The 16,946-nt window shown below is 42.9% G+C and overlaps 1 protein-coding gene across 1 annotated transcript in view; it reads left to right on the top strand.

Annotated features, from left to right (window-relative positions):
- The first annotated feature begins 10,109 nt into the window (after positions 1 to 10,109).
- Positions 10,110 to 16,946, top strand: part of LOC112224870 (inactive phospholipase C-like protein 1) — a 131,012-nt gene continuing 124,175 nt past the window's right edge. The window contains exon 1 of the mRNA XM_042306619.1: positions 10,110 to 11,143. Within this exon, the coding sequence (XP_042162553.1) occupies positions 10,967 to 11,143 (177 nt within the window). The 5' untranslated portion in view covers positions 10,110 to 10,966. The remainder of the gene's footprint in view (positions 11,144 to 16,946) is intronic.

Raw genomic sequence — 16,946 nt, forward strand, 5'->3', positions numbered from 1 at the left:
CTGGACCGATCAGAACGACAGGAAACTGTCAGAAAGACGACTAACCAGACACCGAGCTGGACCGATCAGAACGACAGGAAACTGTCAGAAAGACGACTAACCAGACACTGAGCTGGACCGACCAGAACAACGAAGAAGAAGAAGAAGACGAGCCAGCAAACTGGCTGCTAATATACAGAGTATCCAATGGTCTCTACTACACAGTTACAGCAGAGTTAAAACAGTCATGGACAGAACTATATACAGTACAGTTGGAAATTGTAGCTCTTATGTACTTACTGTATTCAATCAAGGCCATCACAGGAGACTATACTGTATTTGTCCAGAGAACAGTAGCCATTGATTCCCTAACCGGGGTGCCAGTCTGGTTTTGTAACAGCCAGATGACAACCCGGATACTTGGACAGAAGCAGACCGTCACCCCGGCTAGCCAGTAGTCATTTTCATTTATGTCTCAGTCAAATGGTTTGGACACCACATGCTACATGTCTTTGTGGTCTGGAGGAATGTTCAAAAATAACCTCAGTGGAGAAAGGCTGAAGACTGGATGTGCATCCCAAATAGCATCCTATTCCCTATGTAGTGCATTACTTTTGACCAGAGCCCTTTATGGGCCCTATGTCAAAAGTCATGCACTACAATAGGGAATAGGGTGTCATTTGGGAATCAGACTGGAACTTTCAGACAGGAAACCACTGTGATTCTAGAGTCTCACACAGGCCAGGCCAGAGCAGAGGACAGCAAGAAGGAAGCCAGGGCCTTCTTTAAACACTGTATACATCAGTACATTAAACACCCAGGACCTAAACAATACATTCCTCTCTTCCCCTGCCAGGCTGAAGGGCTGGTCTCTGGTATACATCATATGCACATAGCTGAGTGAAAATAAACTCCTCTCCTGCTAAACAAGACTACTAAATAGCTAATCAAATGGCTACCCAGACTACCTGCATTGATCCTTTTTTTGCACTAACTCTCTTTCACCGACTCTATGCAAACACACTGTGATCTACCCACACACTCACACATACTGACACCCAACACACACACACACACACACACACACACTACATATGCCCACACACACATAACATGCACACACATGCATACAGATGCAACACACTCACACACACTTTCACACTCACCACATACAATACGCTGCTGCTACTGTCTATTATCTATCCTGTTGTCTAGTCACTTTACCCCTACCTACAGTATACTGCTGTTACTGTCTATTATCTATCCTGTTGCCTAGTCACTTTACCCCTACCTACAGTATACTGCTGTTACTGTCTATTATCTATCCTTTACCCCTACCTGCAGTATACTGCTGCTACTGTCTATTATCTATCCTGTTGCCTAGTCACTTTACCCCTACCTACAGTATACTGCTGTTACTGTCTATTATCTATCCTTTACACCTACCTACAGTGTACTGCTGCTACTGCCTATTATAAATCCTTTACCCATACAGATGCAACACACTCACACACACTTTCACACTCACCACATACAATATGCTGCTGCTACTGTCTATTATCTATCCTGTTATCTAGTCACTTTACCCCTACCTACAGTATACTGCTGTTACTGTCTATTATCTATCCTGTTGCCTAGTCACTTTACCCCTACCTACAGTATACTGCTGCTACTGCCTATTATAAATCCTTTACCCCTACCTACAGTATACTGCTGCTACTGTCTATTATCTATCCTGTTGCCTAGTCACTTTACCCCTACCTACAGTATACTGCTGTTACTGTCTATTATCTATGCTGTTGTCTAGTCACTTTACCCCTACCTACAGTATACTGCTGTTACTGTCTATTATCTATGCTGTTGTCTAGTCACTTTACCCCTACCTACAGTATACTGCTGTTACTGTCTATTATCTATCCTGTTGCCTAGTCACTTTACCCCTACCTACAGTATACTGCTGCTACTGTCTATTATCTATCCTTTACACCTACCTACAGTGTACTGCTGCTACTGCCTATTATAAATCCTTTACCCCTACCTACTGTATACTGCTGTTACTGTCTATTATCTATGCTGTTGTCTAGTCACTTTACCCCTACCTATATGTACATAGCTACCTAAATGACCTCGTACTCCTGCTCATTGACTCAGTACTGGTACTCCCTGTATATAGCCATGTTATTACCTCGTACTCCTGCTCATAGACTCAGTACTGGTACTCCCTGTATATAGCCATGTTATTACCTCGTACTCCTACTCATCGACTCAGTACTGGTACTCCCTGTATATAGCCATGTTGATTTTGCTCGTTATTGTTATTCACTGTGTATTTATTCCTCATGTAACTATTTTTATTTTTATTTTTGGATCTTTAACTTTGCATTGTTGGAAAAGGACCAGTAAGTATGCATTTAACAAATAAAAATGTATTTGATTTATAATAGGGTGTTTGATTGTGTGTGTGCGTGTGCGAAAGCATTAGTCTTAACCTGCTGTCTACGAAGCATGTGGCAAATACGATTTGATTTGTAATGTTGTGTCTGTGTGTTAATATGGTGTTTGTGTGTGTTTGAGTGTGACAGAAGGACATTTATTTATTTATTTCACCTTTATTTAACCAGGTAGGCAAGTTGAGAACACCTTTATTTAACCAGGTAGGCAAGTTGAGAACAAGTTCTCATTTACAATTACGACCTGGCCAAGATAAAGCAAAGCAGTTCGACACAGAGTTACACATGGAGTAAAACAAACATACAGTCAATAATACAGTATAAACAAGTCTATATACGATGTGAGCAAATGAGTTAAGATAAGGGAGGTAAAGGCAAAAAAAGGCCATGGTGGCAAAGTAAATACAATATAGCAAGTAAAACACTGGAATGGTAGATTTGCAGTGGAAGAATGTGCAAAGTAGAAATAAAAATAATGGGGTGCAAAGGAGCAAAATAAATAAATAAAATAAATACAGTAGGGAAAGAGGTAGTTGTTTGGGCTAAATTATAGGTGGGCTATGTACAGGTGCAGTAATCTGTGAGCTGCTCTGACAGCTGGTGCTTAAAGCTAGTGAGGGAGATAAGTGTTTCCAGTTTCAGAGATTTTTGTAGTTCGTTCCAGTCATTGGCAGCAGAGAACTGGAAGGAGAGGCGGCCAAAGAAAGAATTGGTTTTGGGGGTGACTAGAGAGATATACCTGCTGGAGCGTGTGCTACAGGTGGGAGATGCTATGGTGACCAGCGAGCTGAGATAAGGGGGGACTTTACCTAGCAGGGTCTTGCATGCAAGTGTGTCGGTGTGTGTGTAGTGTAAGTGTGACAGAGGGAAACCATGTTGTTGTCTTTCAAGGGAAACATGTGTTACTTGTTTGATTAGTTGAATTATGTTGCCACCTAGTGTCCGACAATGTTATAACTCACAGTTTGAGGAAGTAGTCATGAATGCGATTTACGTACACTGAGTGTACAAAACATTAAGAACACCTGCTCTTTCCATGACATAGACTGACCAGGTGAATCCAGGGGAAAGCTATGATCCCTTATTGATTTAACTTGTAAATCCACTTCAAGCAGTGTAGATGAAGGGGAGGAGACAGGATAAATATGTATTTTTAAGCATTGAGACAATTGAGACATGGATTGTGTATGTATGCCATTGAGAGGGTGAATGGGCAAGACAAAAGATTGAAGTGCCTTTGAACGGGGTCTGGTAGTAGGTGCCAGGTGCACCGGTTTGTGTCAAGAACTGCTGTGTTTTTCACACTGAACTGTTACCCGTGTGTATCCAGAATGGTCGACTACCAAAAATGAAATCCAGCCAACTTGACACAACTGTTGGAAGCATTGGAGTCAACATGGGCCAGCATCTGGAATGCTTTTCGGGGGGGGTGCAACTCAATATTAGGAATGTTTGGTATACTCAGTGTACTTAACACTATGGTGGTTGATCACAAGTCCATGTTCCAAATTAAACTTCTATGTGATTCTATCAATAAAAATGTCAGGATCCCAGTGCTAGGAACTCTAACCCCCCTGTCCCAAACCTTATCCCCATCCCAAACCTTAACCCTATCCCAAACCTTAACCCCATCCCAAACCTTAACCCTATCCCAAACCTTTACCCCATCCCAAACCTTAATCCCATCCCAAACCTTATCCCCATCCCAAACCTTAACCCTATCCCAAACCTTAACCCCATCCCAAACCTTAACCCTATCCCAAACCTTTACCCCATCCCAAACCTTAATCCCATCCCAAACCTTAACCCTATCCCAAACCTTAACCCCATCCCAAACCTTAATCCCTGTCCCAAACCTTAACCCCATCCCAAACCTTAACCCCATCCCAAACCTTAACCCTATCCCAGACCTTAACCCTATCCCAAACCTTAACCCCATCCCAAACCTTAACCCCATCCCAAACCTTAACCCTATCCCAAACCTTAACCCCATCCCAAACCTTAACCCCATCCCAAACCTTGAACCCATCCCAAACCTTAACCCCATCCCAAACCTTGAACCCATCCCAAACCTTGAACCCATCCCAAACCTTAACCCCATCCCAAACCTTGAACCCATCCCAAACCTTAACCCCATCCCAAACCTTAACCCTATCCCAAACCTTAACCCCATCCCAAACCTTAACCCCATCCCAAACCTTAACCCTATCCCAAACCTTAACCCCATCCCAAACCTTAACCCCATCCCAAACCTTGAACCCATCCCAAACCTTAACCCCATCCCAAACCTTGAACCCATCCCAAACCTTGAACCCATCCCAAACCTTAACCCCATCCCAAACCTTGAACCCATCCCAAACCTTAACCCCATCCCAAACCTTGAACCCATCCCAAACCTTAACCCCATCCCAAACCTTGAACCCATCCCAAACCTTGAACCCATCCCAAACCTTAACCCCATCCCAAACCTTGAACCCATCCCAAACCTTAACCCCATCCCAAACCTTAACCCTATCCCAAACCTTAACCTTAACCCTATCCCAGACCATAACCCCATCCCAAACCTTAACCCCATCCCAAACCTTAACCCCATCCCAAACCTTAACCCCATCCCAAACCTTAACCCTATCCCAAACTTTAACCCTATCCCAAACCTTAACCTTAACCCCATCCCAAACCTTAACCCTATCCCAAACCTTAACCCTATCCCAAACCTTAACCCCATCCCAAACCTTATCCCTATCCCAAACCTTAACCCTATCCCAAACCTTAACCTTAACCCCATCCCAAACCTTAATCCCTGTCCCAAACCTTGAACCCATCCCAAACCTTAACCCCATCCCAAACCTTAACCCCATCCCAAACCTTAACCCCATCCCATCCCAAACCTTAACCCTATCCCAAACCTTAACCCCATCCCAAACCTTAACCCCATCCCAAACCTTAACCCCATCCCATCCCAAACCTTAACCCTTCCCTACTTTCACTAGGGTTAAGGTGATACCCTCGACAAATGTGGAATACTGAAGTGAGAACGTGAGATCTTGTTGCAGAGGAACAAAACATTAATCCTCCAGAATATAGGCCACATTAGGCCTAAAAATAATGTATATCTGTGGTTAAGAATGAATGGGGGAAAAAACTGAGGTTTTTGTGGGAGAAACACATTCTGTACTACATGCAGACTGCATTAGAGTATAGTGAGTGGTTTGGAGAGCAGGTGTGTATCTACCGGTCTTCACGCCCTAGCACAGAATGGGTCAGAAAGATAGAAAGTGAAAGAGACGAGAGGGAGATGGAGTGAATAACAGAGGGACATCGCATCTGCTACTTTCCTCCACTCCCTATTACAGTAAGAGAGTAGGAGGAGGAGGATGGAAAGAGCTATGGGAGAAATATAACAAGATGATAGTGATATAAGGCAGGAAGTAGAGAAACAGCAGTCATCAGTTATAGCCTCTGCTTGCTATGGACCCAATGACCTTACACATCTCAACACCTGCAGTACAGCCAGAAACTCCCCAAGACACTGCAGTACAGCCATGCACACAGATGCACACACTCACTCACTCACACACCTGCCCTGGCTCATGCACATACACACACACATGCACATACATACACACATACACACATACGAGTGTGTGCACGCACGCACACAAACAGAAATGCAATAGGGGTGAAGGAGAGGTCCATTTTTAGAGCAGTGAATTATTTTATTTTTTACTATCCTCCTGACATTGAAAGATTTATCCTGTTTTGAACAAGCATCTGCTAATGCCTAAATAGAATCAGGTAGCAGAACAAAACTCTTTCAATTGTGATTAATAACCTGGTTAATCTGAATAATCTGGGTTTACAGTAACAATCCTTCAAACTGCTGATCCTCTTAAACACCAGTAGGATCTGTCTATCAATAGGTTTGCATCTCACTCTTTACTCCATCCATAGATTACTCACGTGATATCAAAGCGCCACTGAGGAGCCATCAAATATACACAAAGCACACAATCATATTTGTTTGTTTGTTTTCCTTTCATGTGGTGACTATACCAAATGGCTTTGAGTTGAAAAAAAACAAGTTTTTAAAAAATCCAATAAAACATTCACAATCATCTCAATAACTAATATTCAGAAGTTATCAAGTTACAAAAAAGTGTGTGTACGTGTTGTTTAGCATTTATAAATATACAGTACTGAAATATAATATTTGTTTAACTTGTTTGTATAAAGCCATTTGAATTGGCACGTGGATATTGAATATCCAACTCTGGAATTTGCCCTAGCAGTGACAGTGATGGAAAACACCAGGACTGGCCACCCAGAAGAGAATATTCTTTTGTTGGCTGTCTTTGCCAAAACTCTCCGTTGAGTGTTCTCAGTCCTCCAAAATTACTCATGTTCAATAAACGTTTCCAAAATGTGGCTCTAACAGAATTGTCTGATTAGAACAAAGGGCCTTGGCCCTTACCAAAAGGAGTGTACTACATAGATAACAGGGTATCATTTGGGCAGCCATAGTCTACTACAGAGAAGTTAAGAGTATGAATAAATGAGTGTGTTAACAATATGTGACTGTATCTATTCAAATCTAGGCCTATGTGTTTCAGTTATAAAGTGTTTATGTTTGTCTAGAACAGTGTGCACATCTCTGTTGGAGTGAGACACATGTAAGTGTATATTAGTGGTGTGTGTATATTAGCGGTGTGCGTATGTGTGTATATTAGTGGTGTGTGTGGGTATATTAGTGGTGTGTGTGTGTGCATGTGTATTTACGTGGTGTATGTGTATATTAGTGGCGTGTGTGTGCGTGTGTGTGTCGTCAGTCATGGGGCAGAGTGTGTTCAGGGAGAACTGTTCCTTGGCACCAGGGGCTCAACTGTCACTGGGGACAGGGGACATGTCCCCCCACATTCTGAAATTGTATTTTTGTCCCCCCCTCCCAGTTTTATAATTGGAATGTGATATAAAACGAGGCAACAGTGTGCTTTAGGACCATGCGGACGCCTCCGAGAGGGCAGGTAAGCCGTTTGGAGTATTTATCCGACTGGATACATTTTTTAATAATAATAATGATGCCCCCCCCCACCTCTAAAACCAAAGTTGCGCCCCTGCTTGGCATCAACAAGTCTTTTTCAAGGCCTGATGAGGGAGACAGCAGACCAATTCACAGGCCCAGGCTGGCCATCCACACACACACACACACACACACACACACACACACACACACACACGTACACCACTAATACACACACACACACACACACACACACACACACACACACACACACACACACACACACACACACACACACACACACACACACACACACACACACACACACACACACAGCACTGAGCCTCCAGAATACTCATCTCTCTCTCTTCTTTAACACCAGCATGACACATTACATGAAGGCACCAGTTTCACCATGGCTAGGCTATACAGAGAGTTGAATGTCAGTTGGACTTCTCTCAGTGCCCTCTGAAGCAATTCAATCTCTCTAACTTCATGGTGTCATCGGTGCCTTAGGGACCTGTAATATAGACAATGTAAAATGAATGGGATTAAGGTAACATATTATAAGAATATATATTAATTTAAGCGCTATTTGGTTTTTCACACCGAAAAGCATGTGCAATATCTTGTGTATATTGGTTTGACCCATAAGGAGAGATGATAGACCTATGGAAAATAGTCCATATTTTTCCTCCAATGAATGGATTTCAGTCAAAAAGCCAACCACAACAAGAACGTCTATTTTCCAAGAATGGTCTCGTTCACTTGCAGTGTTTCTGAAGCGTGGATATTAGCAGCGAGTTGCAAGGGGTGGACTCGAGCGCTAATTACCCGAACGGCCTACATACATGCCATAGCGCGCCCACGTGCCACATCTCAACTCCTGGCTAGACAATTTCAGTTGTTGCGAACACCTGCAATAAAGAATGAGAGGCAAGTGAGCTTTTAACGAACTCACACCTACCTGCAAACTATTCCACCTCAACGAAAGGGACACATGAACTTTTGCTCAAGTCAATAGGAGAGACCAATTGATGGGCATATACTTCTTCAATCTATGGAGGTGCTCAGTTCAATCATAACTCTCCATTTAAAATACAAAGACGACAAATATGCCTAAATGACTGTAGCCTATGTACACTGAACAAAGATATAAACGCAACATGTAAAGTGTTGGTTTCTGATTCATGAGCTGAAATAAAAGGTCCCAGAAATGTTCCATACTCACAAAAAGCTGATTTCTCTCAAATATTTATGCACACATTTGTTTACATCCCTGTTAGTGAGCATTTTGTCCTTTGCCAAGATAATCCATCCACCTGACAGATGTGGCATGTCAAGAAGCTGATTAAACAGCATGATCATTACACAGGTGCACCTTGGGCTGGGGACAATTTAAAGGCCACTCTAAAATGTGGAGTTTTGTCTTGTATTTTCTATTTTTATTGGTTGGCTTTAGGCTTATATATTTGACTTAGTTGAGATGGAAGTTAAAGGCCTACTGCTGCATTGGCCTATAAGCTATCTCTGAGTTCGATGCTCTCATTTCTTTAGCCGCCAATGGATCACAGTGTATCAATGTGTCCATATGGCAGAGGCTGGTGTTCTCCATTAGTTGAATTTAAATGTTTAGATTTTTTTTTTCTTCAGCTTTTTTTAATGATTAAGCAGGTGACATTGATTTTAAGAAACAAAAACGTTATTATTAAAATGAAACTGTTCCATGAAAATGCGCATTGGCTATGAAAATAATGATAACTGGCACTCAGATCAGTAGAAATGATAGGATAAATTGTGAGCTTACCCAAACTTGAAACTCACCTGCTGCCTATGGTCAGCTCAGGGCCTGTTCTAGCCTTTTTGGGGCCCTTAGCAAGAGTTTTTCAGTTTTAAAGTTAATTTCCTCCAAGTCTAGGAGGCCCCCATTGACTTATGCCATGTTAATATGATATCTGAGTGAGAATGACTAACAAATCAATGGGGGCCCCTTGGAGGCTAGGGCCCCTGGGCACATGCCCTGTGTGCCTTGATTGGTATTTGTCCATGATTGTTACAAGTTTAGATTGCTGTCTAGACTAACTACCAATCTAAAAATAGTTAGCTGAAATGGCTGATTAAGTGACTGTCAGTGACTGACATAACAAGAGAAAAACTCCTGATGCACAACCACATTTCCAAATTGCACCTGTATCCTATTCTTGCAGCTGTATCCTACTATTCTTACTCTCAATAGTTAGTTAAGACCTGACTGAGTTCCTTTTTTGAGGGGTCGGACCCCTTTAGTGACCAGGGGGGCAGGAGCCCCTGGGAAAACCCTTAGCCCCCATTGGAATGAAAATCAAATGCCCATGCAACTGATTCGTTCTGGCGCCAGCCGTGAATGTGTCCCTCTCTAGTGAGTACCTCCTGCCTTTCCTTGGGGTCCGCTGACCCTAGCCCTCTCCTCGCGACCAGAACATGTGGTACGCTTCCAAAATGAGGCATTCCAGAGCCAGCGACATCTGACTCCACCCATCCAGCATTGTTTTGTCAAATGCGTGCGTTTTGGAGCTACGAGTACCAAATACCCATGTGTATTGGTTGCTTGGCGCGTCAATTATGATTTCTAGAATAAGTGGGAGGAGCAACGCCAGAGAGAGGTGGGGAGGACTAGAGGCGGCGCAGCTGTCAGTTGTGTTCGTCCTTCTCGTCAAAATCTGTTGCAGACTCGACTAAAGTGTTTAGCAGCTCAGTGTACTTTGAGAGCTTAACCAATGTACGGACCTATGGGAGTTAAATATTGTTCTCCCCATAACAACATATATCACAGCGTAAAGTTGACTGCCTTGCACTTTGGTAACTGTTGGATGGTAAAGGTAGACTGAGTTGGCTTCTTTGAGCAGGAAGGTTAGGCTACCCTGGAAGACTACACCTAAATACGTGTGTTGTTTTAAGGATTTTTATGCGAAGTTTCTTCTTCCCAATGTTAATCTATCATTGAGTGCGAGGTAGCATCGCTGGAAGCATACAGGACTGCTGCCAATCTGTGAGGTTGGGACTTGTTGCGTGAAAAACACATCCCCCGGGAATAGTGTTTTCGGGTAAACCCTTTTTTTAAACCAATTTGCATTCAAGTCGGTGCGTGTCAGTGGTGTTTTGATTTCACAACAGGACAGATTATCGAGTGTCTGTGGTGGGTGTTCCCCAATCCTCTGATTCTAGTCCTGACAGTATACAAGTCAGGTCGACTTTGTGGAGACTGGAGAGCGAACATGAGACTGGATGTGATGGACTTCAGGCGTGATTAAAGAAATTGAAGTAATTACCTAGGCCTACCCAACTGCCTGACCGGAGCGGCTCTAATGGTCTAACGGAACAGCCCTCGCCAGATGTGCGCTGGAGTCCAGTTCCGTGGTTCATATTTTTGGAAAGGCGCAGCAGACACCTCCATAGCCTACCCGTGCACTTATATGTAAATAAATGGCACCCATAATACGTCGAATTTAGTGATTTTCTATAGCCTGTAACTGCTGAGAAGATGTCGGAGCAAGAGCGCTATGGGGACGGACTGTGCGACGATGGAGCTCCGGAGATCATCCCGCCGAGAGCGTCCAGGACGGGAAGGCGGAGCGGAGTCATCCTCCCTGGCCAGGACAACGATACCATCGTCCTGGAGGCAGTGAGGGCAGCCCCACGCAGGAGCAGCATCATCAAGGTAAAATAGATTAGTTACTTAAAGGGATGGTTGAGGCTACATGTAATGATAACACTGGCAAAATCTATCTTAACGATTTAGGTTAACAGATCTGTTTCACACAATCACCTGCTTTTACCTGAGCCATTTGTTTACCTTAGTTCACCCGCATAAAATAGCCAGGCTTCAAATTAAAAAGCCATCGGCTAATGCAGTAGTTCCCCACCTATTTTGGTTACTGTACACCAACTGAATTTTGTTCTGCCTGGAGTACCCCTGAAGTATCCCCTCGTGCATTTTACCAGTAGGCATATGGTCTCATGTGTCTTCTCAAGTATCCCCTGTGGATTGGCCAAGTACCCCCAGGGGTTATGTTACTCCTGGTCGGGAACCACTGGGCTAATATAATAGCACAGGAGCTTTCCATTGCACTGTTCATAATGTGTATTCATCCACTTAAAATGTCTCTGCAACAGACACTAGACATGGAGCCGCCGGATAAAGGACGGTGGGTAATGAATAGAAGTAGGATAGGCTACAGTGGGTTGTGATTACATTAGCGTGTGAACATGAACAAGCACCAGACAAATGCCAATACTCTTCAGAGACTGTCTCAATTTGGGTCTCAGACATATTAATTCCTCACACTGCACATCAAAATCAGTTGTGTACATTTAACTCTGAAAGTGTATTTTCAGTGAACATATGAGTCCCACTGAACTGGTGATAAAATAACACTTTGGAGATTGTTAAAGATTTAACTCTGTTGCGGTGTTCCCCATTCAACATTTAGTGTTCAATTTAACTTAACTGTGGTGTTTGCCAGTGGTGTAAAAATATGTCAAAGTACTACTTAAGTAGTTTTTTGGGATATCTGTACTTTACTTTACTATTTATATTTTTGTCAACTTTTACGAAACTACATTCCTAAAGAAAATAATATACTTTTTACTCCATACATTTTCCCTGACACCCAAAATACTTGTTACATTTTCACAGGAAAATGGTCCAATTCACACACTTATCAAGATAACATCCCTGGTCCTCCCTACTGCCTCTGATCTGAAGGACTCACTAAACACCTACTTTGTTTGTTAAATGATGTCTGAGTGTTGGAGTGTGTCTCTGGCTAGCCGGCAATTTAAAAATGCTTAATATAAGGAATTTGAAATGGTTTATATTGTTACTTTTGATACTTAAGTCAATTTGAGTAATTCCATTTACTTTTGATACTTAAGTATATTTAAAACCAAATACTTTTAGACTTTTACTTGAGTCATTTTCTATTAAGGTGTCATGCTTGAGTAAAAGTAAAGATATTTGAGTACTTTTTCCACCACTGGTGTTTGCATAGCCTTACTGTAGATTAATATGCAATACCTATAGTGTAAAACATGATTTAGAGTAAACTGGACTAACTTTGCTCTATGACAATATTTCTATCATTAGGCCTTACTTTGATGGCCTAGTTTAGCACAGTGGTGTTAAGAAACTCCTGGTTTACAGGCCACATCAGGTCTGCAAGTCACATTAAGATGGCTTGCAAAGTGATAAATAAATTATTTTGGAATTCAGAGTTAGGATATCCAACAGTTGACATTTGTGTTCACCAGCAACCAGCATTTAGAATGACTGTCAGCGTTAGGAAAGTTTATAAGAAGATTACCTAAACCAATTGAACTGGAACAACAATTTCAGTAACGGGTGCAAAAAATGTATTATATTTATCCTTGTGTAGCATAAGATTAATCAATCAATCAATGTACATGCAAAAACAGATATTAAAGACTTCTTTTAAAAAATTTTTTTTTCTACAATAGAGAATGCTGGGAAATATGATAAGGATGGGCATGGTTTTGATGGGACTGTTTTACTCTCCAAAGTAAAACAGGCTTTTAACACCAAAACTGGGGGTTAATTTACACTCTTGCAGAGTGAATTTAACTCCTGAATCAACACTAGAAATGTTACACTGAAAAATCAACACTGGCCATTTTTCTGTGTGGATGACAATCTTATTGAGGACTTATAAGAACTGTTTCTCATTTTCGAGGAGAGAAACTTGCAGGGCGCCATGGTTAGGCTATAATGGTGTTCTGAAACTGAAATGATGTCAGCCTTTTGGTCTCAGTTCGTTTGGATATATACTGTAGGCAACAGCAGGTGCCACTCGTGGTATCGTTTTGATTTTAACTGTCACGCACTGCATTCTTTTCTGCACTGAAATTGGCCAAAGAATGTAGGCTACACATTGAGTGAACAACCTGTGACGCCCGCCCGCACCTACTCCTGACAACAGCGCACATTCCACGCGCCGAGTGATCTCAATTCAGGCCCACACAGAGCATCTCACACATGTGTATTCACATGCCAAACCTGTGCCTAACCTGTACCATTATGCTCACTTTATTTCCATTTCACAATGGAATTATGATTAACCTGAATATGCCAAAAACACACCCTCATAGAAGTTGTCTTCCAAAAGAAGCTCTCACCAGCACAGATTTAAATTCCAATTTCTGATCATCAACAATGTTTGAATAGTTGTTGTCAACTTAGGTAACCTGTTTATAAAACAATACCAATTCAGAGCATCCAATGAAGAATGATCCTGCCCTCTACAGTGAGGGGAAAAAGTATTTGATCCCCTGCTGATTTTGTACGTTTGCCCACTGACAAAGAAAGAATCAGTCTATAATTTTAATGGTAGATTTATTTGAACAGTGAGACAGAATAACAACAAAAACATCCAGAAAAACGCATGTCAAAAATGTTATAAATTGATTAGCATTTTAATGAGGGAAATAAGTAATTGACCCCTCTGCAAAACATGACTTAGTACTTGGTGGCAAAACCCACATTTCTTGTAGTTTGTCACCAGGTTTGCACACATTTCAGGAGGGATTTTGTCCCACTGCTCTTTGCAGATCTTCTCCCAGTCATTAAGGTTTCGAGGCTGACGTTTGGCAACTCGAACCTTCAGCTCCCTCCACAGATTTTCTATGGGATTAAGGTCTGGAGACTGGCTAGGCTACTCCAGGACCTTAATGTGCTTCTTCTTGAGCCACTCCTTTGTTGCCTTGGCCGTGTGTTTTGGGTCATTGTCATGCTGGAATACCCATCCACTACCCATTTTTAATACCCTGGCTGAGGGAAGGAGGTTCTCACCCAAGATTTGACGGTACATGGCCCCATCCATCGTCCCTTTGATGCGGTGAGGTTGTCCTGTCCCCTTAGCAGAAAAACACCACCAAAGCATAATGTTTCCAGCTCCATGTTTGACGTTGGGGATGGTGTTCTTGGGGTCATAGGGAGCATTCCTCCTCCTCCAAACATGGCGAGTTGAGTTGATGCCAAAGAGCTCCATTTTGGTCTCATCTGACCACAACACTTTCACCCAGTTGTCCTTTGAATCATTCAGATGTTCATTGGCAAACTTCAGATGGGCATGTATATGTGCTTTCTTGAGCAGGGGGACCTTGCGGGCGCTGCAGGATTTCAGTCCTTCACGGCGTAGTGTGTTACCAATTGTTCTCTTGGTGACTATGGTCCCAGATGCCTTGCGATCATTGACAAGATCCTCCCGTGTAGTTCTGGGCTGATTCCTCACCGTTCTCATGATCATTGCAACTCCATGAGGTGAGATCTTGCATGGAGCCCCAGGCCGAGGGAGATTGACAGTTCTTTTGTGCTTCTTCCATTTGTGAATAATTGCACCAACTGTTGTCACCTTCTCACCAAGCTGCTTGGCGATGGTCTTGTAGCCCATTCCAGCCTCGTGTAGGTCTACAATCTTGTCCCTGACATCCTTGGAGAGCTCTTTGGTCTTGGTCATGGTGGAGAGTTTGGAATCTGATTGATTGATTGCTTCTGTGGACAGGTGTCTTTTATACAGGTAACAAACTGAGATTAGGAGCACCCCCTTTAAGAGTGTGCTCCTAATCTCAGCTCGTTACCTGTATAAAAGACACCTGGGAGCCAGAAATCTTTCTGATTGAGAGGGGGTCAAATACTTGTTTCCCTCATTAAAATGCAAATCAATTTATAACACTTTTGACATGCTTTTTCTGGATTTTTTTATTCTTCTGTCTCACTGTTCAAATAAATCTACCATTCAAATTATAGACTGATCATTTCTTTGTCAGTGGGCAAACGTACAAAATCAGCAGGGGATCAAATACTTTATTCCCTCACTATATCTATGAGCTCAGTTCGTGTCTGCATCCAGGATGGACTGTGGTCAAATATGGTCTACAGTATATACTGACAAGATACCTGGAGTCTTCGCTATAAAAATGGAAGTAAAAGTTTGTCGGGAACATTCTAGCTGTCGGGAAAGTCTGGAACATTCTAGCTGTCGGGAAAGTCTAGAACATTCTAGCTGAATAAGAGCGGGCAGATACGCATGTGAACAACAAAAAAATCAGCTTCCTCTGCTTCACGCTTTATTTTCAAGCTGACATATTTTAGGGCGGAGTCAGCAGTCTCGCTTTGCCTCTTCCTCTCTGCTGTGGTTGACCCTGTGGTTGACAACTGACCAGCAGCTACAAGCCAGTCTAGGGTGACATCATAGCTTTCCATGGTCGCTAGCGGTGATATGATGTCAGTTGACTTTACCGGAGGAGGATCATGTTATTGATAGATCACTGTTAAAGACGTCCTCCAGCGATACTATAAATTAGGTAAAAGACACAAACTGAAGGGTCAAAACGTATGTGTGGATAGTGTTTTTTTTTTTTACTTCAAGGAGTTGGTCTGGTGGTCAGATGGGACGTCATCAGCCTCCCCCCTAGCTTGAGGAACAATAGAGGAGCAATAGAGAACAGAAGGGGCAAGACCCCCTCCCACCACTTGTGCCATGTTATGTCATACCGGGACCACCTATTGAGATGTGCCTTTTGTTAAATAAATCAGATGTTAAATGAGGTGACAAGGAGACTGGAGGAGGACTTTAAATAGATGTCCACCCTTAGAGGACATCTATGGAGGCTCCATACTCCTGTGTGTGTGTGTGTGTGTCTCTGTGTGTGTCTCTGTGTGTGTGTGTCTCTGTGTGTGTGTGTGTGTGTGTGTACTCCCAGCTGAGAGGCTCTGATGTGGTGATTGTGTTAACTGAGCCCTCTCTCTGTCCTAGTAGCAGGAAGTGTCACTGGTGATGCAAAGATAGAGGAATGTCAGTGACAGACACGGAGGGACGGGAACAGAGGGAGGGGGAGAGAGGGAGAGACTATGAGGGAGGGATGGAAGGGAGGGAGGATAGAGGGATGAATGCAGAGGGGCACAGAGGAAGGACAAGGATGGAGACTGAGGGAGAAAGAGATTAGACAGGGGGCTTGTGACTTGGCCCAGCCTCATGATGGCAGTGCTCACATTAGGTCCCATGTGTGAGTAACTGTGTCCTCCTCAACCAAAGATGCCCAGACAGAGAAACCCTGATAGGAACCTGGCTAATCAACAGGACTTTGTTGTTAAGGGAAACCGATGGAGACCCACCCCTCAGAAATGAAGGGAAGGACGAGGTTGGCCAATCTCTGAACCTCACCCTCTGGCTCTGAACAACACTGATTGATGCATCGCCTCTGCTTGTCAAGTCTGTACATAGGAAGTTTTTTTTGAGTCATTGTCTCACTGTAAATTATAAAAAGAACAACACAAGTCATTCAGTCACACGATCAGACATTAGATGCCCAGACCAGAAAGTTACACGGGTCACCCGGTGTCTCTGTCTGCCATTCCACTAATACCTATTAAAGTCCATGGGCCAGACCCTGAAATTCAGGCTCACTTGGGTGACGATGTCTCATAGTGATTTTCTTGAAGGTTT

This window comes from Oncorhynchus tshawytscha, linkage group LG26, assembly GCF_018296145.1.
Source record: "Oncorhynchus tshawytscha isolate Ot180627B linkage group LG26, Otsh_v2.0, whole genome shotgun sequence".
NCBI lineage: Eukaryota > Metazoa > Chordata > Actinopteri > Salmoniformes > Salmonidae > Oncorhynchus > Oncorhynchus tshawytscha.